Genomic DNA, 14391 nt, shown 5'->3' on the forward strand with positions numbered 1-14391 from the left:
CCCTGGGCCGCTGTCAGCAGGCTGCCCCTACACCCTCAGGAGCAGCTCATCTCAAGCCTCTGCTGTCCTCTGCTTCTGCGTTGTATGGCTTTGGGGCCCAGCCTCTGCTCACAGCTCCCCACGATGAGAGTAACCTAAGTTCAGGAATAAGAGAGAATAATGTGCAACGTTAGACCTGAGGCCGCACACGGAACCCTTGACCCAAACCAAGCCCATCTTCAGGGGGTCCCACAGGCTGCCTCATGGCTGTCTCCCAATTCACCCACCATCATCTCAAAGGCCCAGTTTCCTTCCTTGCAGCAGAGGACCCTCAGCCATGTCTGCCCAATGCAGGGCCCCCCCTCTAACACACATAGGGCCCCAGAGAGAGATGGTCACTTTTGAACCTCACCATGGCCAAAGGCCTGCCTGCCTACTCCTCATTTCCTGTTCCTTCTCCCCCAGTGGTTGATATGGAAAAATCCATTCCCTTAGTGAAACTCCACCCCTCTCTCCCCGCCCCACAGAGTGTGTTCCTAAAAACATAACGGTCCAATATCAGCACATTCTGGATTGTTGACATTCACACGCGAGTCAGCAAATGGTCTAGTCAGTGCAGAACTGAGCTAATCCTCGTCCTCATTCTAATCTAGTGTTTGGGTCCTCTCCAGCATGAAATTTTAAAAAGAAAAAAGAACCTGACAGAACTAAGGCGCTTTCAATGGGGACACAGAGGATGGGACAGGTGTAAGAGTTGTGAAGGAGGTGGAGGCTAGGGGCTGACCCGGCATCAAGAGGGGGCGTTCGGGGTGCCGCCTGGGATCCTGGGTGAATTGTGGCGCCAATGAGCTGAGATAGGGAGTACAGGAGAGGCAGGGGATGAGCACAGATGAGAGTTCCCCCTGGGACATGTTGAGTCTGAGGTGATTGGGAGAGATTCCGTGGAGATGTGCAGGAAGCAGCTCGATGATGTATCATCGAGGAGTGATTGGCATTCCAGGATTCTGAGACATGGTTCTGACATGAGGAAGGAATCACATCACATAGCTTTCTAGAATGTTCTTGCCTTCGCCTTCCCACTTCTTTCTGGGAGGATACACAGATTCTTCTCCTTGTCTCACCCCAGTGGTTTCCTCCTGTCTTCTGACACTTTGACATGCCTGCTGAGGTTCATGCCGGGAGGGTCTCACCTCCCTGAATGGGCTTGTCAGGCTATTTCTCCATGTGGGGCTGGTCTCCCAGCTTTGCTTGGCCACATTTCCTGCAACTGGGCTAATGGTGAATTCACTGGCTGTTGTTATTTGGAATCTCAGGATTCTCTGGCTAAACCACCAACCTGAAGTCTTAAAATTGTGGAATAAATTCTGGAGTTTTGGGAGCTTTTTTTTTTTATGCCTATAAAATAGCTCTTCTGAATGAATCAGGCACCCGAAGCTACATTTCCAGTTGGAATGAGCCCCAAGTCTATTTTTCAGTACTGTTGAAGGCATATTTGATGTCCCATGTTTGGTCAATACCACCAAGTTGATAATGGCTCTCATTAGCCCATCCCCCTTTCCCTCCTGAACTCATTGTACTCTTAGAATCTAGAGCTTTCTGATGAATCTTTTCATACATAGAGCAGTCCTGGGGCGTGAGCTCTCTGGCCAGGATCCCTCCGACCTCAGCTACTCTGCTGAATACCAGTCACTGGGCAAATGCTTGTCTTTGTTTACCTCGATCCTCTCGTTCAGTGGCCGCCTCCGCGGTCCATTATGTAGGGCAGACAAGCTGCTGTTTCGGCAGTGAACCCATTGGGCCTCCCGATACTGTGCCTAATTGTATTCCCTGTTCTCTGCTACCAGATGCAGTAAATTACATTTCCTCCCAGCTCCCCGACCTGCCAATCCTCTGTTCACGAACAGCAGAACCATCACCTGGGCAGGACGGGACTAGCAGAGAAGCTGGTAAGTCCTGGGGAGCAGTTTGGTTTTGATGCCAGGACTGGCCATGGGGCCTGCATTTCTCTGAGCTTTAATAATAAGGGATGCCCGGAGAGCCTTCCACAGGGGACCCTGTCCTCAGCCCAGCCTCAGACACAGAATTTGCGGTGGCCACTGAGTGCAGGCACTAGGTCCTGATGAGTAATTAAGGACTAAATAGGAGGGAATATTGAGAAAATCACAGAACGTTCCCCCCCTAACTTTAGTGGGGTCTATCTCTCGTGTTTATGCATAGTCTTTATATCTGTCCTTATTCTCAAAGTTAATCTGTACTCTGCCTCCAGGGGTTTTTATTTTCTACATTGGAAATATACAAGATCAAATGAGCTATGATGGAAGCTGGGGGGGAAATTATTTCCAAAGTGTATGAGTATGTTGACAAATCCTTTGGGAATCGAGCTGTGTGTATGTTATAAATATATATATTTCCAGGTCTTCCCATTTCTGGAATTATTTCTGAGCTACTGTGGTATATTTGAGGAGGGGTAACTAGCAATTTAAAGAATATATGTTTCTTGCTAATGTTTTTCACGATGGTGGGTTTTATAAAACAATACATTTATGAATAAAAAGTCTATAGAGAGCTGTGCTTTGCTCTGTTCAATATGAATGTGCCTCAGAAATCAGAACTGGATGGACGCGAAAAATCAATCTCTAAGCCAATCTTTTTACTCGACACAGAAATGCACTGAGGGCCAGGGGGTCAAATAAAAAAATGAATTGCCGAGGTTGCACCGTTAGTGACAATGTAGGTGACTTCAAATAAGCATATCCGGTTATGTTTTACATAGTTTAGGTAAGTTTATGTCTAAAATAAATCACATAATGATACTTCTCATAAAACAAAATAATCATGGGATTTTAAGCCAGAAGAAATCATGTATATAGGCCAAACTGAATATTTTGTGAAGCAAATAGTCCCTCCTTCTATTACCTTGTACGTGCCGTAAAATGGCAAGTAAGTGTGGACGTGGTCGGCCCGTGCACTGACTGAATATCTACCGGGTGTCTCTGTAAACATCTCAGCGTGTTCCTTTTACTTACTGACTCACGAAGTTCTAGAGTGGGGTGGGACCTTAAGTGGTGTCTGGTCAAACGCTGGCCAGGTTCGTGTGTCCCTGGACCGAGAGAGCAGTTCTTGGAGCCTGTGGCTGTGTCGCCGAGGAATCACCGGCAGTGGCTTAAGCCGCAAGCTGTCATGTGCTCTGAGAGTCACACACCTTCTGCTTGTCATTAGCGACTTGGGTGCTGGTAGTTCCCAATAAGTGTGGGTAAACAGCTTCCCAGCCCCTCTCCAGGACATGTTCCTGGACCTTACAGGACATGTGATATGATCCAACTAATGGATCAGCTCCGGGAGAGGATAGGGACAGTGTGACAACTCATTTTTAAGGGGTATAAAAAGGGTTTGAGCAGCACTGATAGTCAATGAGTGTAACGTGCAAGAGCATATAAAGTGTTAATGTGATCGTAGCGCTGGGTGGGCAGGAACACAGGCACTATTGCAACCTAGCACCCTTCATCGTTGAAGGTGCTGCAGAAACGTAATGATCCAATGGCAAATGCATTTTCTAGAAAGTATTATGTGATCAGAATCTTCAAAAATAAGTTTATGTGTACTTTTGTTTATTACTGAAGAACTAATTTGGATAGATGTATCTAACTGTGGAGATACATACATGCAGAGTTGTGGAAGGAATCACATTTGATGTGGTTAACTCCTTTGTCTAGACTGTTTTTGGAATGGGGTGTCCAGATTCATTATCAGTTACGCCAACAGTGACTACACAGAGTATGGGTAGCATACCAAATAATGGCACTCACCACTAGAATCCTTTCTCCAAGACATAATCCGTCTTGCTTTACAAACATCCTTTTGGAAATTTGCACAATCTCAGGGCCATGTTATTTTTTATTTTTTTAAAGATTTTATTTATTTATTTGAAAGAGAGAGAGTGCGCGGGAGGAGGAGCAGAGGGAGACGGACAAGCAGACTCCGTGCTGAGCGTGGAGCCTGATGCGGGGCTCAATTCCGGGACCCTGAGATCATGACCCGAGCTGAAATCAAGAGTCAGATGCTTAACCAACTCAGCCACCCAGGAGCTCCTTAGGGCCATTTCAATAAATGTCACTTGTTATTATTCAGTATTATGACAAATATTCTGGTTGTTTGGAGTTTGGGTGGGTTAGGATTCTATATAAATGGGAATTTATTAAGCATCCTTGCTTTTAGAATTAGGAGGCATCTATTGTGATCAAACATGAAGCCAGGCTTTAGCAGCCCTGCAAACAGGTCCCCAGGCCACAGTCACACACCTCTGTGATTGGAGTTTCATGTCCCTCCAGGAGGCCCACACTGTCTAGTTGGTACTGACCATTGGGAATTCCTTCCTCTGATGTCTGCCTCCATCTTCCACCCATGAGTCCTTATTCTGCCCTCTGGAGCTGCTTGGAACAAACCTTCAGTTGACTTCACTTTAACTATTTGAAAATGACTGTCATTTTTGGTCTTTCCCAGATCCCTGCTCTGCATCCCCTTAACACCTACAGCCCCAGTCTTCGGCTGTCCCGAAATAGTAAGATTCCTTTGAGACACCCTCTGCCATCCTTGTCCCTCTTAACTGAACACTCCCCACTTTGTCTCTTGTCTCCGTGAAGTGCGGTGCTCAGAGCTGCTCCGCACACTCTGGGATGGGCTGATCTCCCCCTAGAGCAGAGCGAGAATCCGCCGACCACGTGACTCACTCTGCTGGTTCCCTGGCCTTTCAGCTTCAGGTTCTAAAGTAAAGCCTCAGAGCCATTTGACATATGCCACTGCTCAGCCTCATTCCCTAGATCCAGTGTAGTCATTGTTCCAGAATCATTTCCACTGAAACATGTAGTCTGTTTTCCCTACTCGGGCACATACTGCTTCACCTGTTTGGAGAACCTACAAAATTCTTTACTTCTTCATCCCAAAAGGCAGAAGTAAGAATGAGCTATGCGCCTTTCTGCCCTTTGTAGACTTGATGTGACTGTTGAATTGCTTCTTGATAGATTGTTCCTTGTAAGTGTCAGGGCCCCATGGGGTCACCGAGGAGCATCTGTGAAAGGTGGGGCGGGGAATGGTGTAAGGGGATTTGGTAGTCAGGGCTCAGGTGTTCTCTCCCATTTCAGACACGGCAGCTCCTCTGTCCTCGGATTTATCTATTGTATTTCTGCATCAGATTTCCATCTGAATAAAGGGTTTCACAGTTTTGAAAATAGAAAACTCTCTTCTCTATTGTTGGGGTTTTTATAGCTATTGACTGTAGCACCTCACAGCCTCGCTTTTCTTCTCAATTTAGTATCATCTCAGATCTGAAAAGCAAGCTTCCATTCTTTTTCATCATTTCATTGGTGAAAACATTGCACAGTTGGAACCAAAGTCAGAGGCGTGTGACACACGTTTGGGGTCTCCTGGCCCTTGAGAACCCTAAACAGGTACCTGGGGGACATGGTCATTTAATAAGTAGCAAGTTCTGGCAATTGTCTTGACACCCGAGGAATATAAGGGACTTGGTGATGATCCAGATGTGCTGTATCTCTGGCTTTGCCTAAATTGCCTGAAAAACTTGAACAAAAAGAAAATGGAATTCATCTGTACACCTTCTGCCTGATGCATCCTTCCTGCTTTCTAGTGGTCTCTGTTCTTTGAAAATGAGCTTTAGAAGTTAGCCAGCCAAGATGTCGAGTGACTTCTACGTAGTTTATGTAACTCCTTCCTTCTCATTTTTTAAAATCAGAGCTTCAGGTGTCTTCTTCTAGCACCTTTCCCAGTGAACAAGATTCTTGAGACAAATTTATCAATAAGGGAGCCGATTCCTGGGTCCAAAGCCCTGAGAGCGTTTATATCCCTGGGTGCTTCATTATTTTCCGATCTTCTCCACTCATCCGGGCTTCACTTCCCTCTTAGTAATATTCTTTCTGGCACTTTTCAGACCGAAAACTGTCCTTCTTGACCAAGAAGGTGGAGGCAAAATCCGATATGGGAAATTGGCTTTTGCTCTTGTTAGCCATGACGTCACAGTTTTGCATACTTAGTTCTGTTAGTGCTCAGGTGTCCTGAGAAAACAATTATTCCAAGAAATTTGTGATGACTGGTTTTTGAAGTTAGAGATTGCCTCACTGCTGGGAAGAGAGGGAAGATCCACTCTGAATTGATTTCCTCCCTTGCTTTGTGATGGCCATCACAGCCGCCAAGTTTGTATTTCCATCCTCAAGAGAAGGTGTGAGCATTTATGTATATGCGTGCCCATACGGCCAAAGGGAAACAGTTCATTGAATAAGCCAAGCATGTGCGTTCTTTCTCTTCCACATTCCAGGTGTGATGTCAGCTACTGGATGTTTGTTGTATGGCAGTAGTCTCACTTCTGGGTGACAGTCATGTTCGCGCTGTCTTCTGCCCTCCTCATGTACTTTATACGTCACTGGGTCACGAGCCACCCAGGCTGTGCACAGCACCAGAAGGTATCAAAGGTGTACCTTCGTACCAGTGGGAAGAGCAAGATCCAAAGATGGGGTGTCATCTGGATAGGAATTCAGACCCACCGTCTTCCCCCCTCTCCCTGACACCTCCCATCTTACTGACAGCTGACAGTGGCCTGTGTCATTTTATATTTTACATGTGGACCTTCAGCCTTACAGCTCCTGGCACTGATCACAGTGAGTCAAAGCAAGTGAGCTGATGGAAGCCGGAGCCAAGGGGTGTAACATGATTGAATTTTCCGTCCTCACGGAATGCAGTGCCTTGTTTGGTCTGCTCTTGACTGGGTTCTAGAAGGGAATCACGTGGTTGGTCACCCTGCCCCTCACTTGTGTGAGGTGCTCTTGTTTCCTCTTCCCTCGGCCCCTTAGAGCCTGTCATATAGCTGCCTTCTCTCTACCGAAGCTGAAGGGGACAGGGAACAAGAGAGTACCTAGAGCCGTGGCAATAAGCTTGAACCGGCGTCGAGCGTTCTCTGCTGCTCAGGCCCACGTGTCTGGGCTCTGCAGGGTGCCAGCCGCCAGTAACTTCACCTCCTGCCCTCACCTGGTTTTTCGGCAAGTAGCTGTCCTAGGGGCCTCCCAGTCTCATCCCCACCTGGGTGTTTTCAGAACCTAGAGCCTAGGATCATCAATCCCCATTAGACTGCCTCTTGTTTCTTTAAAGGTTCTCCTTATTGGCCAGAGGGCTGTAGGGGAGCAGGGACCTAGTAAACCAAACACAGAGGCCCAGCATCAGAGCGCCAATTCCGTCATTCATTTGTACCCTTTTGCAGAAACTTACCATGTTGGTTCTTAGTCTTCATTCACATCATGAACATCTCCTCCCCTGTCTAGGTTCTTGGAAAGAATAGCAAAAATGCTTTATACATTCCCACCTTACTGTCATCTGTATGTCATGTTGGGAAATCAGTCATTAAATATATCCTTTTGTAAAAATATACTTCCAGTTTTGTTATCCTGTCATTGGGACTTCCATCAGACTGCCTCCTTTCTTTCCTCTCTGCCTCCAGAAACTTCCTCAGTGGAGGAAATTTCACAGAGCTTTTCTCCACATACCTTCCTGTATGTCCATGGGGCTCTCTCAAAATCTCTTCCAGGGGCTTCCCAGAAAGCCCCCTCTCCTCAGCAGCACCCCTTCCTCACCTTTTTTCAGTAAGCTGAGCACGGGCCCCTCATTAGTACACAGATTATAGAGTATCCCGTGTGGCAAGGGGAAGCTTCCGGGAAGAGAAGGGAAGAGCAGGGAATATTTTTTGTGGTTAGACACGAGAGCATGACGTTAAGTGAGAGGCCTTTGGTAAACACTACTTGGCAGCAGTAAAAAGCAGGAGAGTTTTTTTAATGGTGTGCACGCATCAAAAATAAAATGCCGAATTTAAAATGTAAGTCTCGTTTTCCTACTGGTTCGTGTCCACCGTGCTTCACATTTGAAATATTATTGGCTGAGAACTAGAGCAAAATAAAAGTGCTTATTCGTAAACAGCATGTTTAAGATAAATGTTCGCACCTCCTGTGTGGGTTTCTGAATGTCTGATAACCTTCTCATATGTGTTTCCACGGAGTCTAAATACTGCCTGCGTGTTAAGCAAGAGCTTCTCAGAGTGTTCGCTTAAGTACCCCTTCCTAGAGAGGAGAGTGGATGCAGACAGAGCATCCCTGACGAAATCTGCTAAAAATCTGTTTCCTTTGAAGCCTTGTTTTATCTTGGAAAAAATATGGATGGATGTTATATTTTATGGCATAACATATTTAGGCTTATTTTATTAGCAAAATGTCTTAAGATGTTCTACTCTCATATTCTAGAAATATTGAAAGAACAGTGTACAATATGTAAATATAAATACTAATATGTCACCCTAATGAAACCATGACACATGTGGTTCAGTCCCAGAGCCATGTCGCATTTAACAAAATACGGTTTAAAATCCCATACAAAAACAAAAACAAAAAAATGAAACATTAAAAAGGAAATCTGTTCTTTACCTACTTTTCCCCAAGGATATTAAAAGGACTCCAATTCATATCCCCACCCAGAAGCACTTCTCACATTTCCTTTTCTTTGTTCCCCATGTCCCCGCCACCACCACAAAAATACTCTCTCTCTACCCATATCCCACGCAGCTTTTACGGTCTCTCTTCCTAGACTCCTTGTTTCTCAACTCTTTTCTGTGCATCTACTCGGCTGTTCTGGCACAGGACTCCTCCTCATCCTCCTTTCTGTCTTGTTTCTGATTCTGGGAACAGGCAAAGACAAAATGAGGGTTGGGGTTTAGGATGGTGGAGAGAGGAAAACTGGACCAACAATGACAGCATTCTCATTGGTGAGCAGAAGAAGAAGGAGGACATCTGTAAAGATTCCCATGTTAATCACTTGTCCCCAGTCACCTATGGATCTAAAACTAGAAGTGCTTTGTTCATAGTCTGTATTGATTACAGATCAATGTGTCATTTTGTTCTCATATTACTGGATGCTTGGGGGGTGATTAGATATTATACCTGTAACTGGCAATCATTAGTATCATCCTTATTTATAAATATGTCCCGTGAGTATTTTAATAGTGATAGGACCTAATATTTTAACCCAAATCTGTGCTTTTTTAATGTAAGTGTAATATTTAAAGAACGGGCTTTGGAGTCCATGTACAATTTTAAATGCCTCTGCTATTTCTCTGGTGACACACTTGGTGGGAAATGAGGAAATAACCGAGACAAATATTTCTCTTGACGTCACCATCCTTGTGTGAGCCCATGTACTTCCATGACAAATATCGGTTGGCCTCTCACTGTGTCACTGAAGGAAACTCAAGATCTTTGTGCTGAATAAATGAAACTTTCAAAACGGACATGAGGAAAATCAAGCACTGGATCTGGCTTCACAATCTTTTTGGTGAAGTGTGAACTGTGAACAGACTGTATCTTGTTACCCAAGCAGATGGAATAGTATCATTGCTGTTTTTCTAACCAGTTCAAACATTAATTACTGTGTGTACATTTCATTGGTGTCATGTAATACCAAGTCTTTGCGACTAGATTAAGGCAACTGAAGTAGACTTTTCGATTAGTAGTATTTGTTTCACAGGTCTTTGTGTATCAGGCACCGTGTATACAAAAGGCTCTAAGGTAGGTGCTGGTGGGGAGGGGAAATCGTAGAGAGATGTCAGGCAAAAAATCAACCTTTAGCGATCCTACAGATTCGTGGAACTAATAGGACATTCCCACAGATAAGTATACTACTGAGTGGAAAGTGTCACGTGCCTGCAGAAAGGTTTAGACGTGTTCAGAGAGCCTTAAGAAGAGAGAGAAGACTTAGAGATGGAAGGGTCAAGGAAACCTTCTGGAAGTGGGGCGACAGCTGACTGGGCATTGATGGATAGGTCATATTTGGATGGATAGAAAGTCTCAAAAGAAGGCCAGTTCACGAGAAGGGAATTTTAAAAACAGGAAACGTTTAGGTGTGGGATGGTGTCATTTGTGCCAGAGAAAAGGGAAGCAGTTGAAAAGATCATTTCGATCTTCTTAACAGAGTTGGGGAGGGTGTAAATTATTCAGAAAGAGGTAGGGGCTCAAAGGCAATGATAACCAGAGATGTTCCCGTGGGAAAAGCAGGCTAGGCAGGGAGACACCAGGCAGGGAAGGGTGCTGAGTTCTGGAAATAATGCGAACGACGTTTGCTATGGTTGGAGTGTACATGGAACGAAAGGGGCTGAGGGACAAGCCTAGAAAGGAAGTTGCAGACAAATTCCCGAGAGGATTATATGCCAACCTAAGAAGTTCGGTGTTTATCCTATACAGACACAAGGAACCCACGTAGGGTTTGTGAAGAAGGTGCTATGAGCGGGATGGAGCACAGGCTAGCAGGGTCGGCAGACTTTTTCTATAAATGGCCTGATTGTAAATATTTCAGACATCACGGACCACATATGGTCTCTGTCACCTATTTGGGTTTTTTTTTCTTTTTTCCTTTCCTCTTTCTTAAATTGCCTGCCCGCCCTTCCTTGATTCCTTGCTTCCATTTCCTTTTTATAATATTTTAAAAACAAGCCTGGGGCTACGTTTGCCCCTTGCTCTGAGAAGTGGCAGGAAGAACTGGGGCAAAGCGGTTGTGCGGAGAGCAGAGGGGGGCCTGGCCCAAGGCAGTGGTGGTAGAGGCAGTGGGGACAAGGTGCATGGGGAGAGGTCTGAAATGGAATTAGTGACTCACTACAGTTGTTTGGCTGTGGAAGAAATTAGGAAGAAAAGGACAAATCAGGTGTGATTCTGAGGCTTCTCACTTGAGAGACTATGTGGTACTGGTATTATTTAAAACTAAGAAGACTATGGAGGAGTTTTTAGAGAAGGTGAGTTCAGTGTTGAAGCTGTGAAGATTGAAGTAATCCATGGGTCATCCAGGGAAAGCGTGCCTGGGGACAGCTGGCTTCCTGGACCAGTGCTTGGCGTCCCAGCATCCAGAATGTGTGCCTCACAGGGAGCCTCGGAGGTAACAGATTGGAAAGGATGGAGTGTCACACAAGACTACAGTACAGGGAAGAGCAGGTCCTTAGGAATCCCAGATTGGCAGCAGGATTCGGGATGAGTTGGAGAGGGCTAGTTTGGACGGGGGGAGCTGGTGGGAAGCCCTTACCACAATCTAGGGAAGCGGAAATAGTGTCTCAGGTTGAGTAATGGCAGTGGAAGAGAGAGAAGGTGACAGAGGAGAAAGACGGTGTGGGGCAGAATCACGAGGACTCGGCACTATGTGCATGGCTGAAGAAAGAGGCCTTCTCAGATCATCGTCCTCAAATTCCAGTGCCATGGGACGCTGCTACCTCCGTCTTGTTCTTTTTCTAGTTCTTGTTTCAGAAACCCAGCTCAGTGATTGAAGTACTCTCAGAGCCTGTGACCTGACTGCTTTTGTAACTTCAGTTCCTGTAAACAGCCTAGTTTACAGTACAGTGGAGGATAGCCATGTCCCACCTGCAAAATCCTTTGCATATTCCCCATTCACAATAAAAGGAAATGCAGAAAAAAAACAGTAGAACACTTGGTGAAAGAGTTAAAAAAAAATTTAAGAATTTGGAATTATAATACTTCCTAGCCAGGACCTTTAAAACTGTCTATAAGCCTAGGGTAAGCTGTCAGTCAAAATAAACTTGCATGTTCTCAGCCTCCCTGTATTTCCTTACACTGGTCTACACAGCCACTTGCGGTCTTCTGTTAGCAGATCTTCCTTGAAAGTGTTAAGTGCCACTGAGACATATGGTGACTGTGTACATCTGGCTTCCCAGTGCATTAAGCTGCTGTGTTACAACACATACGTAACCACCTCTGTCCACACTGTGCACTCACTCTAACACTCAAGATGCTCGGCAGTTAGACTAGAAAGGGCACAGAACCTTTTTTTTTTGTCTGTTTGGCAATTAACCATTCACTGGCTTTTTTTGTTGTAACATGCACTTCCTTTCTCTTGTTTTCATTCAAGCTGTGTACGCCATGGAAATTAATGTGGAGAAAGACAAACAAACAGGAGAGACCAAGATTCTCTCTGCATCCACCATTGGCCCAGAGGGGGTCCATCAGAGAGGAGTCAAAGTCTATGATGACGGTACCAAAGTAGTGTATGAGGTGCGCTCGGGAGGCACTGTGGTAGAAAATGGAGTGCACAAGTTAAGCTCAAAGGACGTAGAAGCGCTTATTCAGAAGGCGGGACAATCGAGCTTCAGAGGAGGGCACGTGTCAGAAAGAACTGTGATCGCGGACGGGAGCCTCAGCCACCCGAAGGAACACATGCTCTGCAAAGAAGCCAAGTTAGAAATGGTACATAAGTCTAGGAAAGATCCTTCTTCCGGGACCCCAGGGCAGCAGCCCCAAGCCCCCAGCACCGAAGGGCCCGAGGCCAACTTGGATCAGCCAGTCACCATGATTTTCATGGGCTACCAAAATATCGAGGATGAAGAGGAGACTAAGAAGGTGCTAGGCTATGATGAAACCATCAAGGCGGAATTGGTCCTCATTGATGAAGACGATGAGAAGTCACTGAGGGAGAAGACCGTGACGGACGTGTCCACCATCGATGGCAATGCAGCCGAGCTCGTGTCCGGGAGGCTGGTCTCAGACACCACAGAGCCCTCATCCCCAGAAGGGAAGGAAGAGAGCCTGGCCACAGAGCCAGCCCCAGGTACCCAAAAGAAAAAGCGCTGTCAATGCTGTGTTGTCATGTGACCACTTCTTTCTTCCCTTTTCTTCTGGGCAGCCTCTGTGCTCGGCACCACTTCGTAGACCTCACTGTACCACTAACTGCAATACTGTGAACTGGAAGCAAACACCTGCCTTGCCTTGCAGTTGGATTGCTTGGGTCTCTCTTATTTTACCCCCCTCTCATTTTTCTCCGGTTTCCTCACCTGAGAGACAACGTGCATGTGTGTGCTTCACTCTCTCCGAGAACTTGCTTTTCCTCTAAACCTTTCCTTGTGTCTTCAAGAATGAATCAATTTCTTACTGCTCGATTGGAATGGACTCTTCACATCAGCCAGTTCCATAGTAGCCTTAACTCACTTGACTGGAATTGAACCCACGGCACCGGGGCTTTCATGTTGTAGCGTGTTCCTATAACGTAGTCACACGTCACCACGTCGCTGACTTCCCACTTGCCTCCCTTGCTGTGGATCTTTGCTTTCATTCTTGTGTGGCAAAATGCTGTGGGCTCTAGCTGGTTGCTAGTGTGGCCAAAAGTGGACCTTACTTAGTCTGTTCAATCTAGGGTGATGCTTTTTGCTGCCTTACATAAGCTTACGGATTACAGTATTGTGCAAATATGGCTTTCCTTCTGTTAAAACTGCAATGAAGTTGATGGGAAAGAAAAGGAACCCAGTGCTTGTCACAGCTGAAATGTAGGGACTGCTTCCGTCACCTGCCCATCAGCAGCTGTCTCTTTCTGCGGCTTAACTGGTGGACCCTTTATATACGAAGCACCATTTTTAATTTTCTAAGGACATGAAACAAACATTGTTTTGAGCATTCGTAGTAATCTCTAAACTTAGGCATATCCATGAGCCTTGCTTCTATTCTCTCAGAAAAAAAAAAAGTAAATTTTTATATTGTTTTCTTTTTCACGGATATTTTCTGATCATGTTAATCTATTTTCAACGAAGGGATCATTTTGAGGAGTATCTCTGCAGTGACCATATTTCTAGAACAGTCTTTCTGACCTATCATGGTTGCTGCCAAGCTTCCACTTCATTGTGGATGGACGGTGCTGGAACTGAATTTACCTGTCCATCTCCCCTACCCGCTTCATTACAGAGCCTTACTTCTGGACTCTTTTCTTTCTGTCCCCCATGAGAAAGAGAATGGTTCCCATCACGTCACCATGTAGGGTTACCCACCCTTCAGAATAAGCTTGAAAATGTAAAAAATGTGTAAGAAAGACCTGTCTTCTCCACGTTAAGTACTTAAACTCCTTCCACAAGTACCGACTGAGTGGCACAGAGCTGAGCTAACTTCTTAAGGCATGTTTCCAAAACTTATGGAGATTTCAGAACATCAAGGAATAGTTGTGCTTTTTTTTTTTTAATCTAGAATACAATGAACCATTCTTTAAATCAATTCTTAGCATTCTCCCAAAGCAAACAGCCACATGTGTAGTAAAACCAAAGGGAAGCAATAGAGTAAAATAATAATACAGTAATAAAATAAAGATGTAACATTTTAACTGGTTTTAATAACAGATCTCTTAACTTGAAGTTATTTGCCCAGATAGTCATAGCACTGTTGTGAATCATTCACAAAATGTATCTATGTTCCACGGAACATAGTTTTTAAAAACATACAATAAGTCATGCTCCCTCAAGTCTAACCTCTGCGGAAAGCAGACAAGAAAAATAGAAGGTAGCCTTGAGAGAATTTCTTTATGGAACCAACTAAATTTATCTTTAATTGGTTTCTCGGT

At 45.2% G+C, this 14391-nt stretch overlaps 1 protein-coding gene across 1 annotated transcript in view; it reads left to right on the top strand.

Moving 5' to 3' along the window:
• Positions 1-12798, top strand: part of LOC103678562 (paralemmin-2) — a 69120-nt gene extending 56322 nt beyond the window's left edge. Inside the window, exons 6-7 of the mRNA XM_040631341.1 lie at positions 1824-1925; positions 11926-12798. Coding sequence (XP_040487275.1) covers positions 1824-1925; positions 11926-12665 — 842 coding nt within the window. The 3' untranslated portion in view covers positions 12666-12798. The remainder of the gene's footprint in view (positions 1-1823; positions 1926-11925) is intronic.
• Positions 12799-14391: the final 1593 nt, after the last annotated feature.

The sequence above is a fragment of the Ursus maritimus genome, unplaced genomic scaffold, assembly GCF_017311325.1.
Source record: "Ursus maritimus isolate PB19 unplaced genomic scaffold, ASM1731132v1 scaffold_17, whole genome shotgun sequence".
Taxonomy (NCBI): Eukaryota; Metazoa; Chordata; class Mammalia; order Carnivora; family Ursidae; genus Ursus; species Ursus maritimus.